Source organism: Aspergillus sclerotioniger (assembly GCF_003184525.1).
Source record: "Aspergillus sclerotioniger CBS 115572 chromosome Unknown BO94scaffold_16, whole genome shotgun sequence".
NCBI lineage: Eukaryota > Fungi > Ascomycota > Eurotiomycetes > Eurotiales > Aspergillaceae > Aspergillus > Aspergillus sclerotioniger.
In genome coordinates, this window is record NW_020291006.1 from 666,381 (window position 1) to 678,736 (window position 12,356).

Here is a 12,356-nt window from a genome sequence, read left to right on the forward strand (position 1 = left end):
TCAGTGGCTTGCAGGATGTCATGGAAAAGCTCGTCTATTCGGTAGGCTGCGAATTTAGGATGTTAATTACTACAGATACGGCTGTTTAATCCTATAGGGACGATCTTGCCTGCTCTTTTGGCCAGTAATTAGCAAAGGAAGTGGATGTCGATAATTAACTGGAAGGCCGCCTTCTTATCAATTAAGCTTGACTTCACCAAGTCATGTTGATAATGGCACGTCACGGATTGACTGCAAGAACTGACCGTTAATATTTTGTATGAGCGCAGAGTTGATTGATGCGCCTAGTAGGCGCCCTGGCGAGCTTTACTCTCGCTGCATCAAAACAGTCTTCCATTAAACTGCTGCATTTAGTCTGCCTTCATGCAGCTCCGGCATTCATTGATAAAGGCTAGAGTTACTTACTAGGATAGTGAGTAGACTGTCTGTAGCTATTAGAACCCGATGACGCTGTTGGGTAGAAGAGCTTCGGGAGCGGTGCACCTGGAGGAAGACACGTCATTATACTAGAATAAATTATAGAGAACACAGGTGCAAACATCCTGACAATGTTCAGTTTCTGTCCTCCACCTAAATTAATCTTGATGATGAATTGCGCATTTAGTATATACCGGGGCTTGTATCTGAATAGTGGCATTAGAACCAATCCTCGCTAGATATGATAAGGTTCCATAAAGACAACACCAGTAGAGCAACCTTCTTGGACCGTGATTTGATACTCATCTCGTCATCTATCCAGCTGCCTAGAATGCTCCCATGACCTTGATGATGAACTGGTTGCTTCGTCAGCCTCGAGGAATCCCCACCAAGATTCCGATTGGCCGTGGAAAACTTTATATGGAGGGCCTCGGTAACAGGGGCCGATGGGAATGTAAGCAACCGATTCTGGAGGGTTCATGAGGACTTATATTATCAGCCGTACCAATAGACAATATGCCGTCTAAACCGAGAATCATTGAATATAAATCCACTGCATCCATGTGCATCTGCGCATATCAGTTAGTTGCTGCTATTTCCGTCGACCAGCTAAGCCTAGGCTATATTTAGTCAAGCGGTAAGATCGCTTCAGTTACGGTACCGTACCAAAGGCTGAAGCTGAAGATGCTGCGGATGCCAATGTCCTAAGCCACAATCTTCTTGTTCGGGTTCAAACTGTCTTCTTTGCCCCTTTATTTCTCATCTCACCTCTCTGAATTGTCTCATTCAAGTGACTTGATTCAGTCTCGCTGTCTGATACCGTTGCGCTGGCCGGGTTCCGTCCGCCTGCCATTTGAAACCGCCCACTTTAGCGTCCGCGCGGCATTGATCGGGTTGCCCCGTTCGCCTGGTCGTGGGTTTTTCGATCGCTATCGGCATAAACAATCCATTCCACCTTCATTTCACGCCGTCCACGATTTCTACGATCGCGCTGTACTGATTCACAAACATCTAACAACAATCTCCAGTCTCGACTCAACGACTGAGTGTCAGGTCGCAGTACCCCGTTTCGCTTCCGTGTGGGAAGCGCCCTTTGTCGTCAGGCACCGCTCCCCTCGTCTTCCCCTCCAACAATATGAGACTTTCTCGGCCTTCATTCAATCCCGGGCGGACAAAAAACATTATCCATGGCTTTCAGGCCTTTATAATTTTCCTGGCATGGGTTCTGACCATCGCCGTGTTCACAAAAGGCCATGGTATTGATGGGCGTGAGGCCTGGTACTGGGCTTTGGTACGTGCGATCAGCGAGTCCATACCCCAAGTCGCTTGATCGTATACTGACATTCTGTATTAGTGCTGGTTCAGTATCCCCGGTCTGATCTACCTCGTGGCAGTGCCCATGTGGCCGCGCGCACGCCGCTTCGGAAACGTATATGCCTTTGCGACCGTCGACTGTCTGTATGCTATCTTGTGGTTCACTGCGTGGGTTTGCGTGGCCAGTTATGTAGCAGAAGGAAAGAGCAAGGGCAAGTCAGACTCCAGCTCGAGCAGTACCTCGACCAAGAGGGATGCCACCACCACTACCACCACTGCCAGCACCAGCACAAGCACCAGCACCAAGAGTGGATGCGATAACTGGGCCTACGGAAGCGCGGGTAAATGCAAGCTCAGCACAGCCACTGTGATCATGGGTGTTGTCATTTTGTATGTGGTCTCTTCAGTCTCCCGGCATGTGCTAATAAGATGTCACAGCTTGCTCTTTATTGTAACCGCCTTCATGTCCTTTCGCAATGTCGCGCATTTCCGCCGAACCGGCACCTTGCCCGACGCCGTCTCCGATCCTACCTTTGCTGCGCAGTCAAAGGCCGCCTTCAACCCCGCACATGACTTTGAGGAGGAAGAAGACGACTTCCGCTCCCGCGCCGGAATCGGCTCTTCTGTGCGTGGCGACAGAGACGAGGACTACGCTCTGTTGCAGCAGAGCGAGGTGGATGAATTTGGAAATTCGCAAGCGCGCTCTGCGCTGTCGGGCACATACGATCCGACTGTTTCCGGGGGAAGTGTCCTCCACGACTACAGCACCAGCTACGGTGGTGCACACGGACAACATTATGGAACGCCGTCGGAATTCGGAACCAATGTGAGCGGCTATGGGCGCTGAGCGTGATTAGCTGGTGGTTTGCGTTTGTCTCTGCGAAACGACCATGGAGTGGTGTTTGCTGGCGCATTTCTTGCTGTGTTGTATTTTGCTTGCGTGCGTGAGTTCTGGCTGCACCTTTCTCTTCTGGTGACGACTTTTGCTGTGCATGGATGGAAGAATCCTTGCACATCCACACGGTCTTATGTCTGCATGGTTATTGATGATCTGGATGAAACTGTATTGGATTGATATAGATAGCATTATTGTAAATGTATTGATTTTTGCCATCCTCCGACTGGAATACTCCGTAGCAATGCGGCTGACCGCTACATGCATTGTGCCGGCAATTCTGCCACCGCCTGGACTTATCGGAGGACAGCTTACGTCCACCTTGCTTCTTCTTTCTTCCTAATTCTTCATCTCTACGCCTGTATCAATCAATCCACAGGTCGTCCGCGTGCTTCCCCAGATTCCACCATAATTATCAAGGGTGAGTTACTTCCCACCACACTATACACGAAACCACTAACACCGCCGCACAGACCATCCACAACACTGCTACACTACCTACCTACCAGCAGTCCAGCTTGTAACAAAGACACCACACCACAACCACCTACACACCCATAGAAACAGTCAAAATGACCTCCCTCGACCTCTACACACAATACCCACTCCACCTCGACCCAACCACCAAATCCATCACCCTCGCACCCACAACCACCCCCTCCCCAGCAGTCCCTCAACCATCACCACCGAACTAACCCACCTGAACGCCCTCCACCGCGCCCTCATCTCTCTCGACCCGCCTAACATCCCCCGCCCCACTCCCCATCAACCCCAAGCGCAGCGCCCAAGTCACCAAGCTCCGCGACAGCGCCAACGCGGCATTCCGCAAATCCAACCACGCGGATGCCGCCCGTCTGTACACGTACGCTATTGATATGGCGATTGGGAGGCCGGGGTGGGAGCCGGTGACGCTCGCGAGGGAGGAGTTGGCGGGGTTGTATTCCAATCGCGCGCAGGCGTGGATGAGTCAGAGGAAGTGGCCTGAGGGGTTGGTTGATGCGAGGTGTAGTGTTGAGAGTAAGCCTGTGGGGAATGTGAAGGCTTGGTGGAGGGGGGGACGGTGTTTGGTGGAGATGGGGAGGTGGGAGGAGGCTAAGGGGTTGGTGGAGAAGGGGTTGGAGGTTGAGGGGAGGGGTGGGGAGGGGGAAAGGAACTTTTGGGGTTGTTGGGGGAGGTGGAGGAGGGGTTGAAGAGGAGTGTTGCTAAGCATTAGATGGTTGATGGCTTGGTTGGGGTGGTGTGCTGGGGATGTCGAGATGGGGTTCGATAGGCGGATCGGATTGGATTGTGTTGATCGGGTTAGGATTGATTAAATGGATGGATGGATTTCCTAATGGCGTTATGGTTGTATGAATATGAATATCATGCTTGATTGTTTTGACACTGCATATGTCAATGTAGATCTCAAATCTATACTCGGTACCAAAACCATGTAACCTTAAATAGCTAATGAGTGACAAGTGACAACAGCAAATCCCACCCCAAAACAGCCTAGCCTAGCCTTGCCTTACAATAACAAGGCTGACGCCAGAAAAAGAAGCCGTACATGAAACAGATGACATCAACAAATAACCAGCCAATAATTATTCACCAATAAATAAGTAAAATAGTCCACACCCAACCAAAGAAACCCTCTGATCTGAGGCTGGCAAAAAAGAAAAATAATCCTCCGATGCGGGGAATCGAACCCCGAGCTGCTGTGTGAGAGACAGCGATGTTAGCCATTACACCACATCGGATTAGCTTGGTTGATTGGAGTTTGTTTTGGTTGATATTAATAATTATTTAGGTTTTTGGTGTGGACTTGGTGGGGATGTGGGTAGGTAGGTGGCGGGTGGGTTACGTCATAGGTTCGTTGATGTAGGTGTAGGCGTATCAAATCCTTGTTACAGAGTATGTACTACTATGTATATATTTATCTGGTGGAAGGAAAAGGTTAGATGATTTGTCTACTAGTGGTACGACTAGTTAGAGGAACGCAGGGGTTGAGATTCTGTGGTTGTTAGTTCAAGTTCGATTACTATATACGTGTAGAGGAGGGAGGTGGTGGGTCATGAACTAAAAGAGATATGTACCCCTGGTGGTTACTATGTAGAAGGTAGAATATGTCCCGATAGTTAGTTTTCATGAGTAGGACGAAGATCCCTTTTATAGAGCGCATAGTTGAAGACATTATCGAAAAAGCAGCTGCTACCTTCAATATTGTATGGTTGTTATCAAGCAGAGGCGATGAGTGGAATGAAGTAAGACCCGCCAGCCCAGACCCATCCACAGAGTGTAGAGTAGCCTTGAAACATCACTACCAGTGTTCACATTACTCCTATCCTCCTCAATCCACTGCCAAAGCAGACCCCCCAACACCCCTTAGTCTTGGCACAGATGAGCCCTGAACAACAGAGACCCGAACAAGTTTGTAAGAGTTACTGTTAAGTTCATACCAGTAGGCCAAAACGGAAATCCGCTGGTCATCTGGAGAACAGACGGAACGAAGACTCTGTGTCCCAACAGTTACTATACAGTAGAATATTCACATGCGTTACCTCTAGGTTCGCATCCTAGCCTCAGGCACTGCTGTGGAAAGGCTTCACCGGTCAGACTTTTCTGCACCCTCTCAAAAGGTTCAGAAATACTGAACGCGCCAGTTTGTAACTAGCCAAATAGATGTATATCCATAGTGTGTCTGATCAGATGCCATACGCCACAATGAGATGTGGATGTGGATACATGACCACCGAGCCATGCTCTCAAACTGGGTTCCCTTCGACCACTTGTATGAATCCCAAGACAGATACCTGGTACCCAACCACGGCCAAAAGAACATGACCCTAAGCCAGATCACCTTGTCAGTGGTTGATTCCACATTACTGACCCGCGATATGCAGAGAAAAGCATCAAGTGCTCAAGTACTCCTTGATTAAGCCCTTATTGCTTGAAATATATGAAACCAGGAGCTTGAGGGGCGACTGGTAAACGGTTCGAGATGTCTCCCTTGCTGTGTAGGTTGGCAAGAAGGAGCTCAGTTACTCCTTGGTTAAACCCTTCGCATGAAAAATATAAAGCCAGGGACTTTAGGAGCGAGTGGTACACGGTTCGATAATGTCTCGAGGTCCAACGTGTTTCTCCTTGCTTTGTAGGTTGGCAAGGTGGTGATTGTATATCTCTGAACCAACCAGACATATTATAGGGAGAAATGCGGATATTTCATCCCTCCCGGATTATTCCCTATTGTGGTCTTGGGATACCAGAACACGTGTTGTGTCGTGATGTCCGCTGTCTTTGACAGTGGTAATCACCATCTGACTCATATTCATGAGGGAGTCATGGCGTGTCGACTAGAATGGAAGATGGTAAACGCGAACAGGATCACTGAACAGATCGAGTTCTTGCAAACATGGAGCTGTTTGGAGCAGTGTATGCTTCAAATGGGAGAAGCCCAGATTTCGGGGACATATACCGCGTACAACAAGTTTAATGTCTATGCTGGTTTGACAATTGGGCCATGATGAACACCAGGTGAGGTGGTCACACCACCATCTATATGGGTACAAATGTATTGTATAGCCATTCGTAGAGTGGCAAGTTGCTGTCGCATGGCGGTGTAATCCGCATTTTGGGACACCCTTGTCTTCGAAAGGTGACCAGGAGGAACTTGAATAGCCGAATGCGCCAGCTCTGGTGAGGACCGATGACGCTGCGTTCATGCAAACTGACTGCACTTGCAACGTGTCCATCAATTCTATGCTTCACCGGAGAAACCCACCCAAAAGATGGACTGAGCCACGGAGCGTATGGATTCGTCGTTTAACCAGTCGCTCCGTGATGCGACAGGCATTAATCGTAGGGGGATAAATGATCAACCCCGTGTGAGTGGTGATTCCGAGGATGTCGTGCGCCTGTGCGCCTGTGCGTGTTGACGTTTGGCGTAAACTGTATTGCCCGATGGCAAGAGCCAATATGTTTGTGGTGGTAAAATAAGGCCATCCTCACTGACAGGATTGCTGATTAGGTAAAATGCAGACATTGTATCTTTGTGAGCATCCTCGGGAATTTCATGATCGATTCAGCCATATTGGCAGTTTCCCGTAACATCACAGTGGGCAAGTTACCTCGCAACATAGATGTCATCTCGAAAATGACTCTGGTATTCTCAATCCTTGATTAAGAACAAAAACCCGTCGGTGCACGCCTCCTATGACTTGGTTCTCTGATTACGAGCATTGTACCTCTTGCGCTGTAGACTCCCTTGAACCACATGGTTACTAGACTCGCAAGTCCAAGCAAGTAGGCGTGCGAGTTGCAGTACCACGGAGCTTTGCAGGAGCTTCGAGGACGTCGACTGCCCCCAGACTGGGAAGAAAGCCTGCAGAAGAATGTGTCGACGCGAGAGTAATAAGTGTCGAGCTGCCATGCGTGAATTGGTGATCTCGTCATTATCTGAGTATATCATTGAACGACATACTTACAAGGCCTTGTGGCCATGATAAGAGACGGACCAATCGAGTAGGATGGCAACTACGGCGACATACACATCTCCCGAAGCCGTGTCTCACTCTCGGCGGCATTTTCTGCTCTTGAACATGCCAAAGGAAACCTGTCGACGCACTTAGGCGCGGTAGGTAGAATAAGACCACGCGCATGTGGAGGTTCCTAAATGTTGTTTGTTGCAACGCCTGTTTCATTCTTCGAGTTGAACGTACTCAATGCTTTGCACGAAAGATCGTTCTTTGAAGTTCTGTTTTGCAACAATCATGTAGGAGTTGTTGTATCGGTGTGGAAATAAGAGTGAACCTGTCTCCTTGCAACATGGATCGATGGTTGACCAAAGAACCGTTATGCCCGTAGATGAGATGGAGCATGAATAGGCGTGGATACTGGGAATCCTCACCGTAGGCCATGCTATTAAAAAGCAAAGGCATGATTAAAAGCGGTCGTTCTTGTGATCTCAGCCAGAAGACCGGTGTAAGATCGTAGAGGTGACAGATCATTTCCGATCACGTTTCTCTCATATGCACCATAGCAAGGCTTGAAAGCAGCCATTTGATGTGTTGATAACAGAGTCAGAGCAAGGTCGTAGAGAGTATTACTCTCAATCTGTTCGAGACAGCTTCGCATTTCATCTCTTTCGTCCTTCTGTCCGAGAGCCGAAAATGGTTCCCATAGTGAGGAAAGACACCCCGTTATTCGAACGTAGACAGCGTGTTGGTTGAAGAAAGCTGCTTGTCCGACTCCGAACGCGCTAGGCATCGCGGATCCAGAGAGCTGCTATGAGACAATAAACTGTCGTCTTTATAGGTTTTACAAGGACCTTTCGTATTTGCCATGTGCCCCTGATCGGCACATGGGGACGATGAACTCGATGGGTGGTCGCTTTGATCGCATGACCTGGATAATTCCAACACTGAATTTGAGTAGGTCCTCGAGGACGAATTTACACTGCATCTCGCGATGGTCACGGGAATACCCAGGATGTCCATGTGATAAAATCAGCTTGCCCAAGAGTATCTGGTACCCGGGCCATTTAGGCGGCCATCATAGACGCGCATTCTCTCATCTGATATCCGCATGTGGGCGTCATACAATCACGTCACATGTTGAGCGCCATGGATAATTAAGAAGCCGTAATTGCTTCTTGAAGTCTTTGCAGTGAGTCCGCTGAGCTGCCGCAACAAAAGAGAACTGCTACGGACATGCCGATACTGGATATATTGGCACAATCCCGTCGAATCATGCGATGGGAGTGTCCATGGCTTTGTGCATCATGACAAGCAAGTTGGTCTCATTAATGACCAACAGTAACTAGAGATCAAAACGCCGTCAGCTTCAAATCACTGTTAGATACGGCTATTTTGTTCCCCAGCACGATTATCTTGTGAGATAGAAAAACGCAGTATTGTTGAAAGAGTCCAACACAATCCCATGATGAAACAATTGGCAGATGAGCCACATAGAGTCAAGGACCGGGTCCTCCAGAATAGCTCAGAACGGGGCTCTTGTCTTGGTCAGGATGACCTTCGAGGACCGTGAAAGATTGATTCGACTGCATAATGATGCAGAAGTGCCTTTCATCAAGAACAGTTTGGCGGATTTCCCTCGAGTGCGGGTCCGTCAATGTAGGCAAATCTCGCAGACAGCCATCACTTATGCTGCGTGTACGGCTGATATAACTTTGACCACCGCTGTTGATTCGGTCAAGTCTAGACAGTATCCATCCAGCACGGTGACTGCCACTAGTCACACAAGCCATGGGTCGGAAGGTTCATTTTGATAGAAGGATGTCAGGAGTATCAATTCAGAAGGCCGGACCTCTGGGGCCCATGGATTGGAGCAAATATGATGCGTGTTCTCTTCACCGGCCACACTCTCAGGGACGCTTGAAATTGGCTAAATCAATACGGCTTTTCTTGAGTGCCGTTTAAGTCACGCTGATGAAAGTTTTGAACGAAGCTTCATTTTCAGCTTCGAAATGAGCCTCATCGAAGCCATGGAATAGGGGTCCTGCGGTAGAAAGACCGATGGTATGTTTCTAGATTTCGTATAGATGACGCCTGCTCTTCAAACGCACAACCGGAAGAGCCCATGATTTTCAGTTCGTCGCGGGCTCTTTGATTCGATGTGGACACTGTTTCCATCTTAGCGGTTCACAAGAATCTCGTAGAGTAGGTACTTCCGAAGCAGTCATGTCTCGGCAGTGCAGGAATACACGCTTATAGACCTATCACATGAAGCTGATATAGTTGGCCCTGGATTGGACCTCAAATAGAGAAGTTTTTTGGAGAAACTGTTTAGGCACCGAAGCTGCCTCGCGTCGTGTCGCGTAATACATCACGTGGTAGGAAACAGAAGGTATTCTAGCATGACTGCTAGACTGCTGAGCATGGTCGATTTATCTGAAAGGACACGAGTGTGCTTCAAGGTAACAGGACCGCTGTCAGAATGTCTATAAAGCAGATACCATGCAAAGGCACCACCAGTAGTTGATGGGGATACCTCGCTTATCAGAAAGGTTCAGCTGCCAGTGACTATTTGGGAGTTGTTCAAGGCCATGAAACGACCCCTCCCTGAGTATGGCAGGCAAAAGAGGACTCAGGGCCACGTGAGGACATATATGCCTTGCAGGACGACGTGTATCCCTATTAGATCATACTCGGTGTCACTGACATGCCGAGAGTGTGTGACGACTGAAAGACTGCGAGGATCTACGCAGTCAAATTCGTCAAGCCCAATGCAAAGCCTCTAAGATGTTACTGCGGATCGGCGTTGCCTGTTCGAGATCCCTCAAGTTGAGAGGGCATTCTCCAGTTTGCTCCGGTCACTCACCGACGAGTCATCCGCAGACGAGGACCAGCTCCTTGAAATGGGTATCAGCCGGTTGACACCACTGACGCCTTGACTCGAAGCTTGAGTGCGCCCGTTGACGACGAAGCTGGTGGTCATGAGGGTTTGGATGTCAAGAGGGAGCGCATTCGCAGCGTCTCTCGAGGTCGAACTCTGCGTCCTGGTATCACCAGAAAGCAGTATCTGGTGCTTTGCTCGACGGGATTTCCAGAGTGACCTTGTCATCCTCTTTTAGTTTAGACGGATGCATCTAGAAGGTCAAAGCATGTGAAGGACGAATTGCGAGTTATCTGCAGTTTTGAGGATCCTGTAAGTCGCATGTCGTAGCATGTATATCAAACCAAGTTTGGTTTACTGAACATCAGCTGTTCAGCATCGGTAACGTTGAAAGCCATCGTGGTGAGCGTAGAGAGCGAAGACTAATGTTCTGCAGATAATGTGCGAAATACACTCTAGGACTTGAGAATATTCACCCCCGCTGTATCGGAGGCATTATGAGCCTTGTTTGAAGTCTGGCTACGCCAAGCCCAGTCACAAAAACACCCTGGGCTGGTGCCTTGTCGATCTCGACATCTTTGATCCACCGAGTGGTCAAATATGGAGCAGGCTTTATATCAGGGGATCCTGCCCTTGTTTCTTCCCTTCTTCATTCTTCTCTGGGCAGAGAATAGATGTGAGCCATGTTTCCCTATATGTTATTTGCATCTGTGAGGCGAGAATATCAGGCCATGCTAATTAATGCAAATTCTGACATGACTTCTTTATGCGTCCGACGAAACGGTCCCAGAGCGTCCGCTGTTCCGCAGCTTGCAGGCAGGAAGCCTCATAACCTCCATACGCGGGAGAAATGAGAACCGTGGCTTAGGGACATACCAGATGCACCAGAGCCCATCTTGATCGAAACAACTTTCGACAGCAAATTCAGGTATCTGCTGATAGATACCCATGATTGAGATGTAGTAGATGCATGCTGCTGGCCAGAATAAAAGGCCTTATACGAGCCAACATGACAGAGATGATGACTTGAGAAAGTGCTGAAAACCGACCCGAGGTGGTGAGAAAACTCGAGCGCGTCCCAACAAGATTTGAGGCGGAAGAGAACGCTGCACTGGATATAAAGCCTTGGATGTCTTTTGGCGGTTTGAGGACAAAGCCTCCATGTTACAAAACTTCCACCCACATGAGAAGGTTTGGCATGGAGGATGCGTATTTGTTCGCCAGAATATAGTCTTCTAGGCAGAAACGAGAACAATCGAGCGAACAGGTTCTGAAGTCCGTTCGGAAAAGCCTCAAGAATGTCTGAAAAGTGTCCGTGCCCAGGTATGCAGTGAGGATTGACATGTCGCTCTTCATCACGGTCCTCAAGTAGGACTTGGAAGGGAAGACTTGGAAGGAAACATGTCCACAAAACCCTGGAGGAAGAAAGGCGGAGACAAAGGGCCGCCCATGTCGGTCAGGAACATGCCCTATCATGAAAAAACTGTACAACAGAGGATTCGCTGTGGTTATTATCGACAAACAGTCGAAGACCTCAAAGCAAGGTAACGAGGAAGTTCTTGGACGGACTTATGACAACGCTGTTGCTAATGCGACCATTGTGCACCACATAAAATGGACAAGTGAGTCCTGGCTAAGTCGGACTGGCGTACTTCCCAGCATATAAAGTGCGCAAGGATCGAGGGGATCTTGGTCCTTGTTCGTTTTGACCAGCTCTGACGGGTATAGCATCACGGACTTGCTGGATGACCTCATGTACGTCCAAGTCATAACACCGAGCAGACCCAGTTGCTCGACAGAAGCGAAGCATCCGCACTTGACGGCTATCGGTAAACGATATCAAGCTCGGTGCATCGTTTCTTGAACAGGGCTGGGTGTCTTTGACCCGAAAGAGTCGACAGTATCAAGGAGGATTCCTTTGTCAAGCACATCTCATGTGCATTTCGATCATTGATGATTGCTGAGTGGCAGGAACAAGCTAATCGTGCATAGTATCGACTAGCATGCGTGTTGGAGGAGAAGATAATTCCTGGTACTCGAAGCACGAATTGCACGACACATCGTCGCGAGATGGATGGCCCAGGATAACGTGGTGAAGGAGCAGCCTCTGGGCCTCAAAATGCCATGAAGGTGTCGCTGAACCATACTCAGGTTGTCGAAGGATCGACGGGATTTTTAAGTTGACGGATGTTGAGTAGCAACAGCTCACATCAACATTGACGACCAACTGAAGCAAAGAAGCCAGTAAGAATCTTTCGCTTGGAGGAAGAAAGGTATAAAAGGACGCTCACAAAAAGTCCAGTCTCCAATAGTCGCCTCGTTTGTATACATGATTGTGGCAGATGCCGAGCAAGCTGCGTTTTTGAGAGGGGTTGTCATAAATCCCAGTCCAGCAGCA

At 48.8% G+C, this 12,356-nt stretch overlaps 2 protein-coding genes and 1 non-coding gene across 3 annotated transcripts; 1 reads left to right on the top strand and 2 right to left on the bottom strand.

Annotated features, from left to right (window-relative positions):
- Positions 1-1,552: 1,552 nt before the first annotated feature.
- BO94DRAFT_557259 (uncharacterized protein) lies at positions 1,553-3,816 on the top strand (the record flags this gene model as incomplete). The annotated part of the gene is made up of 6 exons (XM_025613919.1): positions 1,553-1,708; positions 1,772-2,121; positions 2,170-2,557; position 3,047; positions 3,188-3,294; positions 3,403-3,816. The coding sequence occupies 6 exons, from the start codon at positions 1,553-1,555 to the stop codon at positions 3,814-3,816; spliced, it is 1,416 nt and encodes a 471-aa protein (XP_025466867.1).
- Positions 3,817-4,293: 477 nt separating this feature from the next.
- Positions 4,294-4,365, bottom strand: BO94DRAFT_t178. The gene has a single exon. It is a non-coding gene; the product is annotated as a tRNA-Glu (tRNA).
- Positions 4,366-6,526: 2,161 nt separating this feature from the next.
- Positions 6,527-7,415, bottom strand: BO94DRAFT_99076 (uncharacterized protein). Its single transcript, XM_025617782.1, has 3 exons — positions 7,086-7,415; positions 6,733-7,027; positions 6,527-6,612 (listed from the first exon to the last, which is right to left on the bottom strand). The coding sequence occupies exons 1-2, from the start codon at positions 7,303-7,305 to the stop codon at positions 6,816-6,818; spliced, it is 432 nt and encodes a 143-aa protein (XP_025466868.1). The 5' UTR covers positions 7,306-7,415; the 3' UTR covers positions 6,527-6,612; positions 6,733-6,815.
- Positions 7,416-12,356: the final 4,941 nt, after the last annotated feature.

Excerpts from the sequence above, each read along its gene's own strand:
- BO94DRAFT_99076 (XM_025617782.1), bottom strand. The coding sequence starts at position 7,305 with ATGAAACAGGCGTTGCAACAAACAACATTTAGGAACCTCCACATGCGC. Across the intron at positions 7,028-7,085 it reads ATGGCCACAAGGCCTTGTAA|CTCGACACTTATTACTCTCG; the intron begins GTATGTCGTTCA and ends CACGCATGGCAG.